Below are 19,121 nucleotides of genomic sequence, written 5' to 3' on the forward strand. Positions count from 1 at the left end.
TACACCCTCACCCACCACTTTTTAATATTTCCTGATCCTTTTTTCTAGACCTTCTATAAATTCTAATTGTCTTTAGCCAATATCTTACAGTATTTCTTTTCTATTGCTCACTATTCACCTTAATGTTTCTCTTTAGTATTCCTCTCTAAAAATGTTTCTTTTTCTCTATAACCGAAAATGTTTCACTGCTTTTCATGGCTTCATCAGGGGCTTATTAGTGCTCTTTGTGGCAGTGTTCATTGCGCAATTTAACACCTTAAATATAATAGCAATTATTATTATATTTTATATTTTGTGTGTTGAAAAAAAATTATTTTGGTTAAGAAGAGGCATACCAAGTAGAGAAAATAAAAAACAGATAAGACTTGAGTTGAAGAAGATTTGATTTTACAGAAACTCCGTTGAGAAAAGATCAGAAATAATAAATAAGAGACAGTAAAGTTATAGGAAATTCCAGAGGACAGAGAGGAAAGATCTGGGCACCCCTGATATGGTATATTTTCCTAAATAGAGATTATGTAGTAAAGGTTGCAGGTTAAATAAAAAAAGAGTTTTTTGTTTTTTTTGTTTTGTTTTTCAATAAAAATTATCTGATTTAAAATAAAAGAAAGAAAGAACATAAATTAGACAATAACCCCACTGATGTTTTTTTCCTTTGTCAAGTAAAAATGGTGGTTCCTCAGGAACTAATTTCTGATTGCAATTTATTAGGACGTCGATTTTAGGGATAAATACTGTACAGATATATCCAGTCATCATAGGATGTTTGGAATTGTAACTAAAAAAATTATATTTGTTACACAGTCCAAATATCCAGTGTTTCTTTCACAGGTTGGCACCGGTTGTGGCGTGGGATACAATGTGAACATTGCATGGACAGGAGGTGTGGAACCCCCTATAGCGGATGCTGAATATCTTGCTGCTTTCAGGTATTTTCCTGTATTTAACAACTGAAGATATCAGAATGTACAATTATCCTTATGATTGTGACCAATTAAGAAGTTAACCTCAAAGAGACAGAGTGCCTTGTGTTTCAAAGGAATGATCACAAGAACTCCAACCAAAATTTTTATTTTCATTTTATTCAGACAGGGAAAGAGTTAGAAACTCTACTAGTTTGTCATTGCTATGTGTCCCCTTTGAGGAGATTTATGGTTAAGTCCTGCCCCAATGGCAGGTATTTTTATGGGGACAAAGATAGCAATAAAGGCACATTTATTTAATAAAGCAGGCAGAGATGTTTTCCCTTCCACCTGCGCTTGCGCAGATGTGCCACAGGGCTTGGGTCCCAAGAGAGCCCTATGGCACATCTGAGCATGTGCCAGTCTCCCCGGCCATCTGCGCCCTTGCAGGGTTTCCCATACACGTGCAAAGACTACTACCAGGGGAGTCCGAAACCTTCCCTGTCTAATATATGCATGGATTATGCTCAATAATTATGGCACCAAAGGGGGAAGCGGGGCCTGTATAGAGCGGGAATGAAGTTCTGCTTTAATGCATAGTCATCAATAAAAAGTTGAAGAGATTTGGAACAAAGTCAAAAAGATATGTGAAAACACAGTGTAGTGCTAGAAAACATCAAACAAACAGCATACTGTAATGTTTAGAAAGCAAAAAAACACTCAAAGAAGTAATGGCATAAACAATAAAGAGTGACGGAAAATACAGTCCAGTGATTAGAACTAATATGAACGTGAATGCACCACTAAGGTGAAACAATTGAAACAAATGTCCGTAGATATAAAGAACTCCAGATCCACTGCTGTAATAAAACTGGGAAGACTGGAAACAGATGACTGGTCGTGGGAACACCAGAGATAGTGTGAGATAGTATGTCCTTCACCAAGGAAATGGGGTATACACTCTTACCAGACAAGGTGGACTGACTTGCCAGCGGGAGAGAGTCATTCACGCTTGTATTGGCCACAGCCAGAAAAATAGAAAGGTTCCATATGGTGCAGATCAAAACGGGGAATTTATTGTAAAAAAAGGTACAAACGTCAATTCATAGATATGCACGACAATGTGATCACAAAGTTTAAAAAGCAATGTGGGGAGCAAGGATTGCAGGTCTGACGAGTTTTGTTCGAACATTGTCGTGCACATCTGTGAATTGATGTTTGTACCTTTTTTTACAATAAATCCCCTGTTTTGACCTGCACCATATGGAGCCTTTCTATTTTTCAACATTTCCATGTTGGTCCCGGTGAGAGTTTTTCTGTCGTCCTTCACCCATGACTGGATCGATTTCCAGCTGAGGTCCAGTTCCTTCCAAAGGCTTGCGCAACACTGGATTTCCTGGCTGTGGCCAATACAATCGTGAATGACTCTCTGCTGCTGGCAAGTGAGTCCACCTTGTCTGGTAAGAGTGTATACCCCATTTCCTTGGTGAAGAACATACTATCTCACACTATCTCTGGCGTTCCCACGACCAGTCATCTGCTTCCAGTCTTCCCAGTTTTGTTACAGGAGTGGATCTGGAGTTGTTTATCTCTATGGACATTTGTTTCAACTGTTTCACCTTAGTGGTACATTCACGTTCATATCAGTTCTAATCACTGGACTGTATTTTCCGTCACTCTTTATTGTTTATACCATTACTATTTTGAGTTTTTTTTTTTTTTTTTGCTTTCTAATCAATAAAAAGTTAACAGTTCTGACTTTTGAAGTCATCAAGCTTTTTGAATTAAGGGCAAGTTCAGGGTTGTTTAGACTGTTCATGGGCAAGACTCTGGTCAGTGGTCAGCCATAGTAAAAAATCCACCAGTGTCATTGAAAGTGAAAACTACCCTAATGTCAGTGAAAGGAACAAAATTCCCCAGTGTCAACGGTCAGTAGGGAGTAGGAATGGTGCCCCATGAGTGGTTATAGAAACAGTTCACCCTTCATTGGTGTTCAGGAGAGGAATAGTGCCAATGCCCAATCGTTGGTGCCATTGGAACAGTGCCCCATCGTTTGTGTCAGTGTAAGGAGTAGTACACCATTGTTGTGGTTCATTTGTAGGAACAGTGCCCACCATTGATGTCAGTGGCAGGAATAGAGCACCATTAATTGTGTTAATGGGATAAGTAATGCTCCCCCAGCATTGGAGTTTAATGGTCATTTCCCCTTTGATATAAGTTACATGTCACATGCAGCTTTTACAGTGGCCACAAGATGTCACAGCTGGAACTCTGCAGGCACCATTGGGCAGGAGATCACTTTGACCAACAATACAGTACATCACCTGGGGCTGAAAAGCTTTGTTCTGGGCTGTAGTTTGAGGAAAACTGATGTATAGCGCAGAAAGATAAAGGAATTAGAGTATGCGAAAGAGATAACCATTCTTATCCCAGTGAACATAGAGAAAATATGGATTGAATGGCTGCTTTATACAATAAATCCCCACCATATTCAAAACTGTACAAAAATATGTTGTATAGAATTTTTGCTTGACAAAGGTGTATTATTGCTCTAACATTGCTGCTTTTCTCATTTGTTAGAACGGTGGTCATGCCCATAGCTCAGGAGTTCTCCCCTGACTTTGTCCTGGTCTCCGCAGGATTTGATGCAGTGGAGGGGCACCAGAGCCCACTCGGAGGATACTCTGTTACAGCCAAATGTAGGTCTGAGTACATTCACCTGCATTCCTCCTTGTATTTCTTCTTTTCACCTTACTAGTGTTTGGTCAGTGTTATGTCATGCATTGCTTTTGTTCTTCATTCACTAAAGAGTTGCATCTACTTGTTTTTAGCTTTCCTTCCCAGATCACTTGTTCAGTCAGTCTACGATAATTAAATATCTGTATTAAAACAGCTAGTAAATTATTTTTTTTACAGGAACCTCTGGGGCTCTCACTTTGATCCTGCCTTTACTACCTAGTGACTTAAGCTACCCATAGATGGGTAAAATTTTAAAGGAAAATTCTTAGGAAAAGAATGTCGTAAGAAAGTTTTTTTAAAAAAATCATTAGTGGGTAAAATCAACAACAGTGATGAGAAAATTTGAAGGAGCAAGATGGAAACTAATGAATTACTAACGATGAATGTGGTTTTCATTCAGTGAAATCCATTCACTCCAAAATCAAATTTTAAAAGGAAAATCCATATGTATTTTCCTAAGAATTTTCATTCTAATTTATATCCATCTATGGCTAGCTTTACTGACTTAGACTCAGCATGCTGGTAGGGCTTAAATATTGCCATATCAGATTTTGCAACTGCTATGGGGCCCAAAGGTACATGTCCAAAATCTGCTTGGCTAAACAGTGATTTAGGCAGCTAGCAAAAGTATATGTTAAATACATTTGGATTCAATTTTTGTATGTTGGTCTGGGAACTTGTATACTGTTGCTATGAAAACAATTAGTAATCTGCATCACTAGAGGACCTGCCTTACAGATGGAGATTAGAGAGGCAGGGGTTCTCTTTGTGTATATGCATGCTGGATGGGAGTTGTGACTTTTCAGATGTAAATGGTCACACATTTGTTCTGGATCAGTGACTGACAAGTCAGAAATGGTAGCTTCCATACCTGTACCCTTACATTTTTCCTTTAAACAGGGAAACCCTAGCCTAGAATAATGCCAACAGATAAAGAGATTTGACTATGATAATGTTTGCTTGAAAGTATTGATAGATAGATAGACACATTGGGAGCCAGCCATCCAAAGTACATCTAGGTTTTTCCTACTGTTGCAATGGAAACAGATGAATGGTTTAACTTTCTCCTGAATTCTACCCTAGTCTGTTCACATTTGTAATGATAACTACATTTTAAGTAGCTGTAGCATATGCCCAAAGCAACCAATCAGACATTAAAATAAATGTTCCCATGTTCTATTCTGCTCTACAAAGGAGAACTAGAATCTTACTGGTTGGTTTGAAAAACGCGTTTCCTTTTTCGGTTTTCCGGTATGGAAGTCTGTGTGTTCAGCCAAAAGGGACACACTCTGATTTAAATAATGTTTAATGTTTTTATTATAATTCTGTTCTTATTACACATGGTCTTTATGTTCCTAATTCTTTTCTATGGTTCTTTTAGGTTTTGGTCACCTTACCAAACAGTTGATGTCTCTGGCGGGTGGAAGAGTTGTCATGGCTTTGGAAGGTGGTCATGACTTAACAGCCATCTGTGACGCCTCTGAGGCCTGTGTATCGGCTCTTCTAGGCATGGAGGTGAGAACAGTAAGGGGGCAGCACTCTAGAAAGGGCAAAATGGATGAATTGCTCATTGCCCAGCTTTCTAAATCCTCTCTTATTTTTACAGCCTGCGCCAATAGAGAGCAGTGTCCTACAGCAAAGGCCCAACGACAACGCACTGAGCACACTAGAGAGAGTCATTGCTATCCAGAGTGAGTAATGGGTTGTGGTTATATCACAATAGATGATCCTATGTGTATATGGCTTATGTATAAACTCCTATGAGAACACTCAAGGTACTGATCAAGCAATTGTACAATGAGTATCTAAGCTTTCAGCCATTGTCTTAATGAATCTGGATTTTTCAACCTCAGCTCTGAAAACCCTCAAATACAGAGATGCAGGGGTTTAAAATTTTAATATAACCTTGCTTCACATATATTCCAGTCCTGCCAGCCCAGTCTAAATATCAATCAGAATGAGACTGGTTCTCATCATTGCTCAGGGGGGTGCACATTACATTGTTACTATGATATCAACAACTGTGGTAGTGTGTTTTTAATATACAGTAAATGCTAGATTCTCTTCAAAATGGGCCTTCAAAAGCAGTCTGGCAAGAAAATTTTAGTTGACTATCTTTTACAGGAAAACACTGGAGCTCCTTAAACAACATGTCTGTGGGTCATTCCCTTTTGGAAGCACAGCGAGGAGAAGCAGAGGAAGCGGAAGCTGTTACTGCATTGGCCTCATTATCAGTAGATACAGAACAAAGCAATACAGACTGTATCTCCAGGTAAGCATGGGAGGCAGAGACAGCAATGGACAAAGCCCATTTGCATGTTAAAGGAAAATGATGTCAATATAGGTGGAGTGTTTAATAGGTGTTACAGCACAACTGTGTGAAAAGGCAAAAACCATAGTTGCAGTACAAACAGCAGTAGGTGCTAAATTGTAAGTTCTTCTCTGTCATTTACATTTGCACTCCAGGCAAGCAGGTAAATAAATAGCTGCTACATATTTGTGAACTGTCTTAGGCCAGCCATAGATGGAGCAAATTTCTTTCCTGCAACCCCCAAATTTATTTCCTGCAACCTCAATTCCCCCATGGAGCCTTCCTTGCCGGGAGAAGACAGTGATGATTGCTAGCAGCTAAAACAGCCACTAGCAATAATCACATGTAAAATCTGGCAGGCTGGTTGTACCCAAGTTGATCGATTAATCAACTTGGGTATATTCAGCCTGACCATACAAGGTTCGAATCTCGGCCAGTTCAGCAGGAACTGGCCGAGATTCGAACCGCCTATTGCTGGCTTAACTTGCCAAAAAGATTTACAATTTTGTTAAACCAGATCCAGGCACAGGTTCACGACCTCGACTGCAATTAGGCAGTCCAGGTTGGTCAAGGACATACCCTTAGCGCCATACTGCTGCTTCGGCATCTCTTTCTGTTAGCAAATTCCAAGTGATAGATTGACAGTGCAGTAGCGTCTGACTGGTTCCAAGTGTTAGTCTCCCCCCTTCCAGTGCTGTAAATGGCCATGTCTATTGCAGACTGGGTTGCCTGTTACTAGAAAAGTATCAGGCGGTTGCCTCTATTCTTCTTAAATGTGATCCAATGACACTGGCTGTTTTAAATTGGACGAATAATTGTATATTACTTATATCTATGTACCTTTCAAAGTAAAAAGTATCAGGAGGCCTATGGATGTACAACTTTAGGGAGCTTAAGGCTTGCCTTGATACCTTCATGCCACATATATTAGAAGCAAATGAAAGATAAGGTATAGCGCTTACAATTTGTAATTCAGCTTATTTGCTATTACAGGCCATTGGAAGAGCCCATGGAGGAAGAGCCAGCTCCTTGATCTCCCCCCCCCCCCCCTTCCCTTTGGACTCCACACACCGCAATCCTTTTTTTTATTTTCCTTTCTTAGTTTTTGTTATGGTGATCGGTTTATTTTTTCTATTAAAACCAAGAAACAGAAAAAAAACAAGAAAAAAATGAGAAAATATAAATGGGTCACATGTCCTGTGTCCGAGCGGGCAAGACTAGCACACCCACCCTTCCCTCTCCTCGGGACCCCTCACTCTAAGCCTACACCCTGTCTCTGCTGCTGAGTCTGGTAATGCTACTGCTAATGTTCCATTGATTTGTGCCTCTTACACCACTGATATCCTCACAGCTTCCTTTTAGTACTTCTGTTCCATGTCTTAAAGTGGGCCTGCTGTATACACACAGTAGAAGCAGCCATTTTTAAAGTCTGCCAAGATGGCCAGAACCAAACATCATCTAGGGAATATTTTTTGTTCGGGGGATCTTGATTTTTTGGGACCCAAAAGGGTGGGTTTTGTCATGGCAGAACTTCGATGAAGGGGGCTATTATGTCAATATATCTTTTTGACCTTGAAATATTGGCATGAATGATGACATGTTTAATGTCTCTTGACATGTACATGTGGTTTCTATTGAATGATAGAATTGATAGGCTGTTTTTTTAATATAGGGTCAGGCCTAAAGACGGCGGCACTTATTGTGTAGGCACTGGGTTCACTTTACATGCTCATCAGTTGAATTCCTATATTTACTAAGGCCCATTTCATTTCATCCCAAGGATCGTTGCTTTCAAATGTTACTCAATTTACTAACTGCTGAATGGCATGAAAAGAGTTTTTTGGGTCAATTGTGAAGGAAACCTTGAACTCATCAGCGTTTGGTAAGGACAACAATCAAGTCACTTCAAGAGAAGTTTTTCCGTGGTCTGAGATGTCTCCCTGTCATTTATATTTAGGTGGTTAAAAGGTGATGGGGCAGAGTCAGGTCAGGCTCCTCTAGTGATCTCCTCCTCTCACAGCAGCATTAGTGTAACCATAAACAGGAGAAGATTTACAGAGGAACTTTATGGCACCGGATCTTGACATTTACGCTGCAAAACGTAGGCATGACTTTGCATAGGCTAAATCCATCTCTTTCTACTCAAAAGAAAGGTAATTGGTCAAGCTGAAGATACCACTGCCTAAACACAGGTTTGTTTATCATTAAATCAAATGTGCAGTTTTGTGTAGAATGATTGGAGGTATACATCCAACAATGACTGTACTAACCATTACAGCCTTGGAAAACCTCCTATATTACTGATCCATGATACTTTGTTGATATGGCCAGTTGGTGATCAGTTGAATATTGTTTTGGATTACAAGCAAGGCTGGAAAGTTAACACATACTACCAGTTCTATGCTACTTATATTCGGAGATTGCCATTCTGTTGCATCTTGGCAGATTTGCAATACTATACCCAGTGAATTTGCTGGTTACCATAAAGCAAGTAAACACCCATCCCATGTCTAAAGGAGTGTTTCCAGGATAAGTACATGTTGTTATTGATTTTTTTTTGGCAGAGAGTGTCAGTATGATACAAGGAATGGACAGCACAAAACCGGTTGTCATAATACATGGGGAAAATAAGTTGCAAGCTATGTGTGAATGGTCATCTACAGCTACATCTCATCATGCACACTTGAGCTAAAACATGTTGCTTTTACAGGCTTCGAGCTTCTTCTTTCTCTGCCTCTAAACTTCCCTTAATGTTAACGTTTGTGTCCATGCACACTATAGGCGTTTACAGGAGTTTAGAGACAGTGGTTTCAAGTGGCAGATAAAAAACTCATCACTTGTCTGTTCAGGAGAGCAGCATTTGAGCATAAAATCCGCCTGATGTACCTAAACGTGTCTAAACGTGCATTACTGTTAGGCGCTTTTAGTGCTTGAGCGTTTTTTTTTTTTTTTTATTTCAATGGCCAGAACGAATTAATATTCTGACCAATGAAATGGCTAAATGCCCAAGCGTTTGCGCGCCTAAAAGAAACGTGGCTTAGGAATATTTTTTCAACTGCTTTTCTCCTACCAGGAGGAGTGTTTAGACTAGCCCAAGTGTGCATGAGGCCTAACGGTTTTGGAGATTAGAGAGAGATGCTGTGTAGGGTAGAATATATGGAAAACTGATGTTCTTTGCTGATGAAGGGATAAGCTGATGCCACAGTAAGGTAGAGAAAAGTGTTGCGCACCCTGAATGCATAGAGAGCTACTGCAACCATAGAAACAAGCTTTGCTCCTCACATGATATTGACTGGCTCTCTTCATTTGTCCAATAAACAGCAGCTGCTCCACAAGCTCCCCCTTCCTCCCCCATGCCATAGGTACTGTCCATCAATACTAGCACTAGAACTGGCAGAAAATGAGACAGGAAGGATCTATATAAATGCTGTCTTTATAGATAGTGCTAAAAACATACAGCTGTAACTACCATAGTAACGTGAATACTTAAACAGTAGCACAAACCCTGAAGCTGTAGCTTTGCTGCAGAAACCACTGCTCCATGGTTCCACGGTGGAGAGTCACATGACTAAATTCCTTGTTCACGTGATTCCTGGTACATGGCAAGACTCAAGCTCTTATTGGCTATTATTGCCAACCAGCAGAGATCATGCGATTCAATAGCTACGCATTTGGTCACCATCCGCTAAGCGATCCTGAAGCAGCAGTTTCTCCAGCAGGTGCACTTTAGTACTTCTGCTATTGTATATACTGCAGGGTTAAGGCAGTAGAATAGTATGGGTGTACAGATCGTATTTATGGTGGCAGGGCCCACCAAAAATGTTGTGTATAAATACACACCATATATGAATACAAGCAATAATTTTGTCATCTACTAATTTTAGATTTTCTAGAGTTTGTTTTTCATTTTTTATATTATAATTATATATTTATAATTTTAGTATTTTATGTTTTTTTTTTAATTCTTTTTCAAAATAAAAAAAGTAAAAAAATTATGGTAATAGGTATTTTAAACAGAACCTAAATTGGTTTTGATCGTTTAAATAATTTGTTTAAAATAAATTTAGAATCTTTTTTTTTCTAAAATGTAAATTTTTAAATGTATTTTTTAACAAAATCATCTAAGCTTCAGAATGTATCCGTTAAAGCGTAGTACACATGGGCCGAATTCCGGGTGGCATCGGCCAATTCAATAGAAACCAGCCTACATTCGGCCCATGTGTACGGAAGCCAGCCGTTCGGCCGGGTTCTGTCGAAGGGTCATGACCGAAAAAGGTCTGTTGACCGGCTCCCAATCAGCGCCAACCCAAAAAAGCTAGTAGTGTGTACGAGGCTTAAGTCTCGCAATAGATTTGTGAACCTTTGCCCAAGTCCAAGCTGGCTACTGGAAGTTATTTATCTTGTCTGCAGGGAGTAAAGGGGGATTGTTTAAGAAAGCAAAAGGCAATGACATTAGAGAAAAGTTGGATATGCATACACACTCTGACCACCACAGTGCATTCTGGGTTATTTACCCACCTGAATAAGAGTGCTTTAGTCACAGTTATCTCTCCTATGTATGGCAATGGGTGAGAAAGGGGAGCCATGTGGGAACAGTCCTGGTGCCAGGGAAAACAATAGTATTTAGGCAACATTTTCCAACATGCCAAATGAATGATGAAGGTTGCTGGGCGATGCCCCATATACACTGGACAATAAATGTTGGAATGGGAAATTATCATCCAAAGTAGAACTTTGGCCAGGCTATAGAAATTTAAATATTCACATGTCCCATAGCCTGGTCACAGTTCTACTTTAAGTCCTTACTGTCATTCCTAATTGCTGCCATTAATTAGATATGGTACTGGTCACCAACAGAAAAATTATAAATACAACAGCCAAATTTTTTTTTTTTTCCTAGTTTTGAATGGACTGGAGATGTTATAGATACTCTATACATTTTTTATGGTTGTCTGTGTCCTTTGCCGAAATGATCCCCCCTTCTGTCCCAACAACCTCTTGGTTCATTTCTGTGATCTGAACTTCATGTTTCTCCTCTCCAGAGAATCCGTTAAGGGAGCCTTTCCCAACCTTTTAAACACGGAAGAACCATTAAATGAAATAACTTTCAAGGAACCTTGGTTAAAAATGACTATAGCTTTACATTGGTGTGAACACATAGTTGCACTATAAGACTAGGTATAAGAATAAATATATATTTCACATGCAGGGCTTCTTTATACACCCAAATTAATTTCAGTTATAATAATGAATTATAATTAACAGATTATAATAATAGCTAGAAAATAAGTGCAGACAGTGAAAACTACCCTCACACTGGTGGCCAGTGAAGAAATATCTACTTACTTTGATGGTCAATTGAAAAGTGCCACCTAATATTGGTAATCAGTGAAATGGCCCTTTAAATTATTGATTAGTCTAGGGCCACCTTATACTGGTGGTCAAAGAAGTGGTCCTTTAAATTAATGTTCAGTCTAGTGCCACCTTACATTGATGATCAGTGAAATGGCCCTTTAAATTAGTGATCAGGGTAGTGCCACCTTACATTGATGGTCAGTGAAGTGGCCCTTTAAATTAGTGATCAGAGTAGTGCCACGTTATATTGGCAGTCAAAGAAATGGAGAAGGTCCCAACTACACTGGTGGTCACTGGTAAGAATGACTCCTTTACATATAGCTAAAAAGATCACTGGCATCAGTAATTACTTATCAGAGTCAGAAATTGGTGATTGCCCAAGGAACCCCTTACAACCTTTGAAGGAACCCTGGTTGAGAACAACTGTGCTAGGGGCTAGCATTAGTGTAACATGCCAAATGGTGGATCACCGAAAATATAGAGTTCTTGGCAGAGAAGAGAAACAGGAAGTTCTGCTCTCAATCATGTCCTAGTGATCTCCAGGACGGGAATCACGTCAAATCTCCCCAAAGAGAAGGCAGTAAAAAGCTGACTCTGGTCTTTCCAAACTAAAGGGTAAAGGTTTTGGCTGGATTTCCCCATTAATAATAATGAATGAATGACTGTATTTAATGTGACTTTTTCATGCCTTTTCCTAAAGCTGGATACACACTATACAATTTTCTTTAGATTTTTTCCTTTAGATTTACAAAAAACATATAATATGAGGTCAAACCTTATGAGTTTCAATTTGTATGCAATCAGGCAGGCCCTTGCACTACATGGTTTTGGTAAATCTAAAGGAAATGAGACAACAAAAGTTGTATAGTGTGTATGGGAGTCTTACTGTTAAGCCTTAATTTCTCTATCTGGGTAATGCAAACTGTAATGCCGCGTACACACGGGCAGACTTTTCGACCAGACCGGTCCGACGGACTTTTGAATGAACGGACTTGCCTACACACGATCACACCAAAGTCCCAAGGATTCGTACATGATGACGTACGACCGGACTAAAATAAGGAAGTTGATAGCCAGTAGCTAATAGCTGCCCTAGTGTGGGTTTTCGTCCGTCGGACTAGCATACAGACGAGCGGATTTTTCGACCGGACTCGAGTCCGTCTGAAAGATTTGAAACATGTTCCAAATCTAAAGTCCGAAAGATTTTCGACCGAAAAAGTCAGCTGCAGGTCCGATGGAGCTCACACACGGTCGGATTGTCCGCCGGATTCGGTCCGCTCGTGTGTACGCGGCATAAGAAGAACTGCACTTTAAACAACCTGTGTTTTTGCAAGGTATTGCTCAGCCTGTGTGCTTAATGAAGTGACTTGAATATTTGACTGGAATATATCATGATCATGATATTCATTAATATGTTATATTCTGCTGATGAAAATCGTCTTGGAGGTTGCCATTTCAAATGTTACAAATAATTTTTCCTTTAGTCACAAAGAACATACCCAAATGTGAATCTATACATAGGTGTGTGTGTGCATTTCATTTCTACTGTATGTACCACCGCACAAAACTAATGGTTGTATTTACGATAAGCATTTCTGTGTTGGCGTGCGCATATACACACAGGTCATACTTGTATTAATGGAAGATTTTATCCCACCAAGGACCAAACTGAAATAATTACGAGTGTCTACAGAAGTATTTCACAGTTGTTAAAACAAAGTTGTGTAATGTTTGAGAAATGTGCTGTTCCCCCCATCTGTCCTTAAAACTAATTTTTCCCTTTCCTCCCTCGAAATCATATATTATGTTAATAATGACACTGTTTGACTGCTATGCAAGTCAGTCCCTTAAAGGGGCAACTCCGCCCAAAATGGTTTCCCCCCCTCCAGGTTCTGGATAGTGGCGGGGAATGAAGCCCTGCTCTAGTCCACCCTAACCCTAATCCAAAATGAAGAAATACGCAGTCTTTGGCTGGTGAGGTCATAGCTAGTGGAGCATGCTGGGATATAAAGACAGACATCACCTGAGTTGCCAGGAGAAGCCTTTCTCTGCTTCACTTTTATTTGGCCAAAAACACTACTGCTGAAAAGGTTTTTTTCTTAAACACTAAAGAATTGTGCGAACGTTATATACAGTTGGGCTTGTTCAGTAAGGCAATGACCGATACCCAAATGAAGCAAGCCATAACAACCAATCAAAATTGATCTTTTTCTAATCGACAGAAAACAGATTGATTGTTCTGGGTTCTTCATTTTGCTAATTGTGGTTTCTCTCTGCATTGCCTTATTAAATAAGACATGCAGTTTGTTGGCAAAACAAGTTCCCATTTAATATGTTGAGATCTGTTTATTGTGCAACTGGAGCCTAAGATAGTGGTATTGAACACTAACGGCACTTATTTATTCAGATCATTTTTTTAAATAAAAAAATACAATGGTTTATGGTTAGGCCTATTTAGGGGAGTATTTACAAAGCATTACTGAATTGCTACTTATTTGTTATCACATATCTGGTTGAAGATTATGGAGCTCCTTTGCATTCACCCAACTGAGTTCCTCCAACTGATGTTCCCCAGATATCAATCTCAGTTTGGCACATTTCTTATGTACAGTTTGTTACACTATTTATAATTTTATTACAACAGTCCTGATCCTTTTAACGGCCTGTGTTGATGGCATGGGTTTGCTTATGAGATCATTCAGAATTCATTGACAGGTGCATTTCACCCGCTTCAAACGGGTTTTGCATTTACAAAGACTTGTATAGACTTGAAACAATGCTGACACTTGCCCTTAAAGTAACAGAGACTCTTTAAATCCCACCCCTGTGACCTATTTATACAAATCCTTCCTGCACAACTCCACCGTTGTTCCATCAGAGCCTATGTGTCTAAGTATGAAGGATCATTTGACCTCCACCCAGCTTGCAGTGGCCAATCCTGCGGCTTGAACACTGTCACATAAAGGAGGGGTTGACATAATCTACCCTGTGTAAGCTCCATTCAGAGCTTACACAGGGATGTGACTGCACAGCAATGAAACAACAGCAGAGGGCAGGTATAGAAAAGTATAAAAAGGTCGGGGACTTTGTAGACCCCCCCCCAGCCCTGCTCATTCATCGCTACACATTAAAAGCCTCCTTTGAAAAATGAAGAATAATGTCTGCAAATGAGGCAATAATGAGCTATTTGAGTGTGACTGGCCCTTTTTTTTAATATAAATATGCCCTCTAGTGGATGCAGCCATTTTGTTATGCTGAACTACAATAATAAGAATGGAACTCCTCCTCTTGCTAGAGATAGTGACATAACTCAGGTACTCTATTACATGACATATGTAATATCCTAAGAATAGAGCTTTCTTAGGTATACAGAATCAGAATAGAATATGGCTGTTTTTCACTTTTGTTGGTAGAAATAACTCAGCATTTAAGATATTTGTGTAACATTTAATGTATAATTATTTACCATTAATTTATTATAAAATAGGTTTTTAAGGGCTTGTTCACACTGAAACTGTGTGGGGAACCTGCATTCCGTGCGTGTTTCCAGCACCACATTCAAAACGCACTGGATGTGCGATCCGCTGTGGTTGTCAATATAAATCCGTACGATACCCCAAAAGCAGATCGCAACTGCAGTGTGTTTGCTTGAATCGGATCTCATGGTACCACAATACCATGCGATCTGATGCAGTGCATTTTTGGAAAAGTAGTGAATGCGCTGCTTTTGGTCCGATTTCGGACCATTCAAATGAATAGGCTAAAAAAATCACACTGCACAGAGTCGCATAGGAATCACACAGGAACGCAGATCCTGTTCCTGTGCGATTCAGGTGTGAACCGGCCCTAAAGCTGACTTTTACCAGTTGCACTAGTAATGGATGGCTAAACATATGGCTACCTATAGTGTAAGCTACGTAAGCACCATATAAATAACAAACGCCCATAAGAGCACACTACGCAAATGGTATGTGATCAGTTGCTACTAAACGCTACATAGTGCTTCCTGTGTAGCTCATACCATAAGGGAAGATTTGTTCCAGTGTAGAGGGTCTAGGCTACAGGAATGACTTAAATTTTATGGTACCAAGCAGTTTTACCATTTGCCAGCAGTTGCGCCCTTTGCAACACTATTAGAAAAAAAAAAAAAAAAGCAAGGGTAATAAATTGCTCATCAGTATTCGCCTGCATTGTTTAAGCTTATGGTGAATATGTTTGAACAGGTTTTTATCAGTGTTCAGTAAACAGGTATAGGGAGGTGCGCCCCAAACATGATTCAGCACTTAAACAGGCAAATATTTCAGATTCTAGAAATCTTTACGCTGTACACTACACAATGTTAGAGCCCTTAAACTTAGCTACTAGGACACATAAATGCACTTATTTCAAGTGCACTTTACTTTGAGGGTGCATTTCCATTTATGCTTGCACTTTACTGCTGATGCGTTTTTGTATGCACCAATCCATTTCCAATGGGCCGTCATAGTTTACTTACGTGAATGCGCTATTTTATACAAAATGTGCCAATGCAGGGAGAAGCAACAGGTTCAGTTAATGTTGTCTCCCTGGAAGTACATAATGCCATTTTCTTTGCTCCTCAACAGCTATGTCCAGCAAAGAGGAACTAAGAAAATGGTTGGTATGGCAGAGCATGTGACTCACTCCTCTTCCACTTTTGTGACAGCACTGGTGCTTGGTGATCATCCCAGCACTTTCACAGGTGTTGGGGAGAGTCTTGAGCTCTCTTTAAGCGTATACAGGGCCTCCTTTCTTCATTACCAGTGGGGGAGCAAAAGAAAGATGAGCATATGCTGCTGGGGATGGCGACATTAAAGTGAATCTGTTGCTTTGCCTGCAGCGATATTAAACCCAAAAATAAAAATGTGCTGGGAAGCTTGGTCTGTTAAGTGTCGGTTCATACTGGGGCGACTTGTCAGGTGACTTAGTCGCCTGACGAGTCGCGCTCCATTCAGTGCAATGGAACCGTTCTAACTGGATCGACTCAAGTCGCTGCGACTTAGAAAAAGGTTCCTGCACTACTTGGGGGTGACTTCGGAGTGGCTTGCATTGACTTCTATTAAAGAAGTCGTTTGCAAGTAGCGCTGAGTCGGGCGACTTTGAAGCCATCCCAGTGTGAACCGAGCTTAAAGAAGTTGAAAAATAACAGACTTACTGGCAAGATCAACAGGTGGAAAAAAAAGCTTAAAAAGAAAACAAAAGCAGCCACCAAATTTGAAAGGTTTGGTAACCTGAAAAATAATACATTTTTGGTGTTGGGTTTAAAGGAGAAGTTTGGGGTGCATAAAAAACAAACATGTATACTAACTAGGCATGCCACCTCATCCCTTTAAACCCGAACACAATGAATTACCCAGGTTCCAAGGCCAATCCAGATAAAGCACCAAGTGAGTTTAATTACCACCCCAAGCTCCGAGTGTTTCCGAATGTCTCTGGCGCCCCACCTCTGGTTACATGCGGTACTGCATGCACTAGCAGTGCCACTGGAACAAATTATCTGAGTTTCCATTATGGGGAAACTTGCTTTGATATACGAGTGCTTTGGGTTACAAGCATTATGCTCGTAATCCAAGGTACCACTGTATTACACATTTTGAGTTATTACTACAACTTTGTTTCTGAAAGTACTTTCGTACTTTTGTGTACTGGTGTCTCCTATTCCGACTGCTGTTTTTCATAAGATTTACAAATGCTTCCTATAGTGGTCACTAAGGATGAGCTCCGGCGTGTTCGCACACTCCACATGCAGAGCCCGCCAGGAAGTCGGCATGGCGCTGCGCTAATCACAGGCAGTGAGACATTTCCAGATCTCTGCAGCCGCACATAAGGACAATGTCTCACTGCCTGCGATTAGCGCAGCGACGTGCCGACTTCCTGGCGGGCTCTGCACGTGGTGTGTGCGAACACGCCGGAGCTCATCCTTAGTGGTCACCTGCTTAATGGCAAATTAGCATCTCGTTTAAGGACTGCTGAGCTAAGTTCATTGTTTTATTTAGGTCTGACCCATAGATGTATATTGAGGAAGATGAGCAGTGAAACCTAATCCCTGTTCAGCACTAAAAAACAGAAGCAAACCTTTCATATCTAGTGAGTCAATATGGCTGCCCCGTGTACAAATATATTAAAAAGAAAAAACTGTACAAATAAACCATTTTTTAAACACTTGAAAAATGTACATAAAGCTGATCATGTTCACATGCATATTTAAGAAACCATAAAAAGTCTATAGCTTCCCTTGGGTACGTGCAAAACAAGACTTCTAATTCAGTTATATTATTACTTTAATTTCAAGGCTAACTTAGGCTTTGCTAAAGGATTCTCAACATATTAAATAATGGAACTGGTCTCAGGTGTCGTTTACAGTTTATTTTGTACAAAAGCCAGGGTTTTTTTTTTTTTTTTCAGGAGATAATATAGGATGGGGTGTGGGTGGGTTCACCTTAAAATAATGTCTTAAGGCTTTAGCCCCTCCCTCACCATCACATGCAGTGGACTTGTGCAACTGTCTCGTAATTTGTTGTGTAAATAAATATATATATTTTTTTCTAAATTAATAAAGAGGAAACCTCACATGTTGTTCGACAGTATTACGTGCAGAGTTGGGGGCTCTGGGTGGACTCCGTGAACGGTCGGTCCGCTGTAAACTCCCGTTTTTTGTGTGTCTCTGTGTCTCCTTCACATGCTGTGGGTATGGATTTTCATCTGAGTATTTTGTAATATGTCCTGTTTGTCCTTGTATAAATAAAACGTGCTCAGACTTGCAGGAATCTCTCTCTCTGTCCGAGTGTCTGATTTTTTTCTTTCCGCACGGCTACATATCAAAATATGACCTATGTGGATGAGGATTTCCAGGGCAGGTGGAAGTCCTGCACCTATTTTGGGTCCTATGGTGAGTAAGGATGAGCTCTGGCGTGTTTGCACACTCCACGTGCCGAGCCCGCCAGGAAGTCGGCACGGCGCTGCACTAATCACAGGCAGTGAGACATTTTCTCGATGTGTGGCTGCAGAGATCGGTAAATGTCTCACTGCCTGTGATTAGCGCAGCGCCGTGCCGACTTCCTGGCGGGCTCGGCACGTGGAGTGTGCGAACACGCCGGAGCTCATCCTTAATGGTAAGACATCCCTTTGCCTGTAATGGACTCTTGGGACATATCTAACAAGCACGCATATGGCTCATTTGGAGGGTAATTAACAGGAGAACAATACCATTCCAGTCTCTGGGGAAACAAGTAAAGCCCTATACACGCGCCAAATGTTGGGCGCCATTGGCCGGTTTAATAGAAAACAGCTGACATTCGGACCATGTGTACTGCTGCCGGTCCGTCAGAAGCCAGCTGACCGCCTCCTGATCAGCACTCTCAGCCAATGGGTCCCCCTGTCAGAACACAATAGTTCAGCAGGGGAAGTCACTGTATTACACCTTTTGCAATAGACATATTAGCACTTATAAAAAAGGGTTATAAGGCTGCTTTTACTCCTGAAGTTCACCACAACCGCAAGATGTAATAGTAGGCTATGCCTCAGTGCAGCTAACCCACAGGAAAGCTACAGGCGAATTGCACCTGCAACCTCATGCTCTGGGACGGCAGGTCAGCAAACCCTGATCGCGATCAACAGGTTGCCGCCCTGCCATCCCAGGGCATCAGAGTGCATGAAGATGGCGCCAGAGGGAGCAGGAGCTGCATAAGCCGATGCCTCCTCTATAGTGGTAGCTCCTGTCCCAAGCAGATTGATACCAAGAGCACTTTACCTGGGACTTTTTTTTAGCAGCCTGGTTTTCCTCTGCCTGCAAAAGC

General features: G+C 40.6%; 1 protein-coding gene across 7 annotated transcripts in view; it reads left to right on the forward strand.

The window, feature by feature from the left end:
- HDAC5 (histone deacetylase 5) overlaps window positions 1-18,106 on the forward strand; it is a 162,386-nt gene extending 144,280 nt beyond the window's left edge. For all 7 annotated transcript variants that reach the window (XM_073607767.1, XM_073607761.1, XM_073607765.1 and 4 more), the window contains 6 exons: window positions 832-929; window positions 3,483-3,601; window positions 5,023-5,156; window positions 5,248-5,332; window positions 5,766-5,913; window positions 6,946-18,106. In XM_073607767.1, the coding sequence (XP_073463868.1) occupies window positions 832-929; window positions 3,483-3,601; window positions 5,023-5,156; window positions 5,248-5,332; window positions 5,766-5,913; window positions 6,946-6,985 (624 nt within the window). In that variant the 3' untranslated portion in view covers window positions 6,986-18,106. The remainder of the gene's footprint in view (window positions 1-831; window positions 930-3,482; window positions 3,602-5,022; window positions 5,157-5,247; window positions 5,333-5,765; window positions 5,914-6,945) is intronic.
- The last annotated feature ends 1,015 nt before the right edge of the window (window positions 18,107-19,121 follow it).

This window comes from Aquarana catesbeiana, linkage group LG12 (assembly GCF_042186555.1).
Source record: "Aquarana catesbeiana isolate 2022-GZ linkage group LG12, ASM4218655v1, whole genome shotgun sequence".
In the NCBI taxonomy this organism is placed as follows: Eukaryota; Metazoa; Chordata; class Amphibia; order Anura; family Ranidae; genus Aquarana; species Aquarana catesbeiana.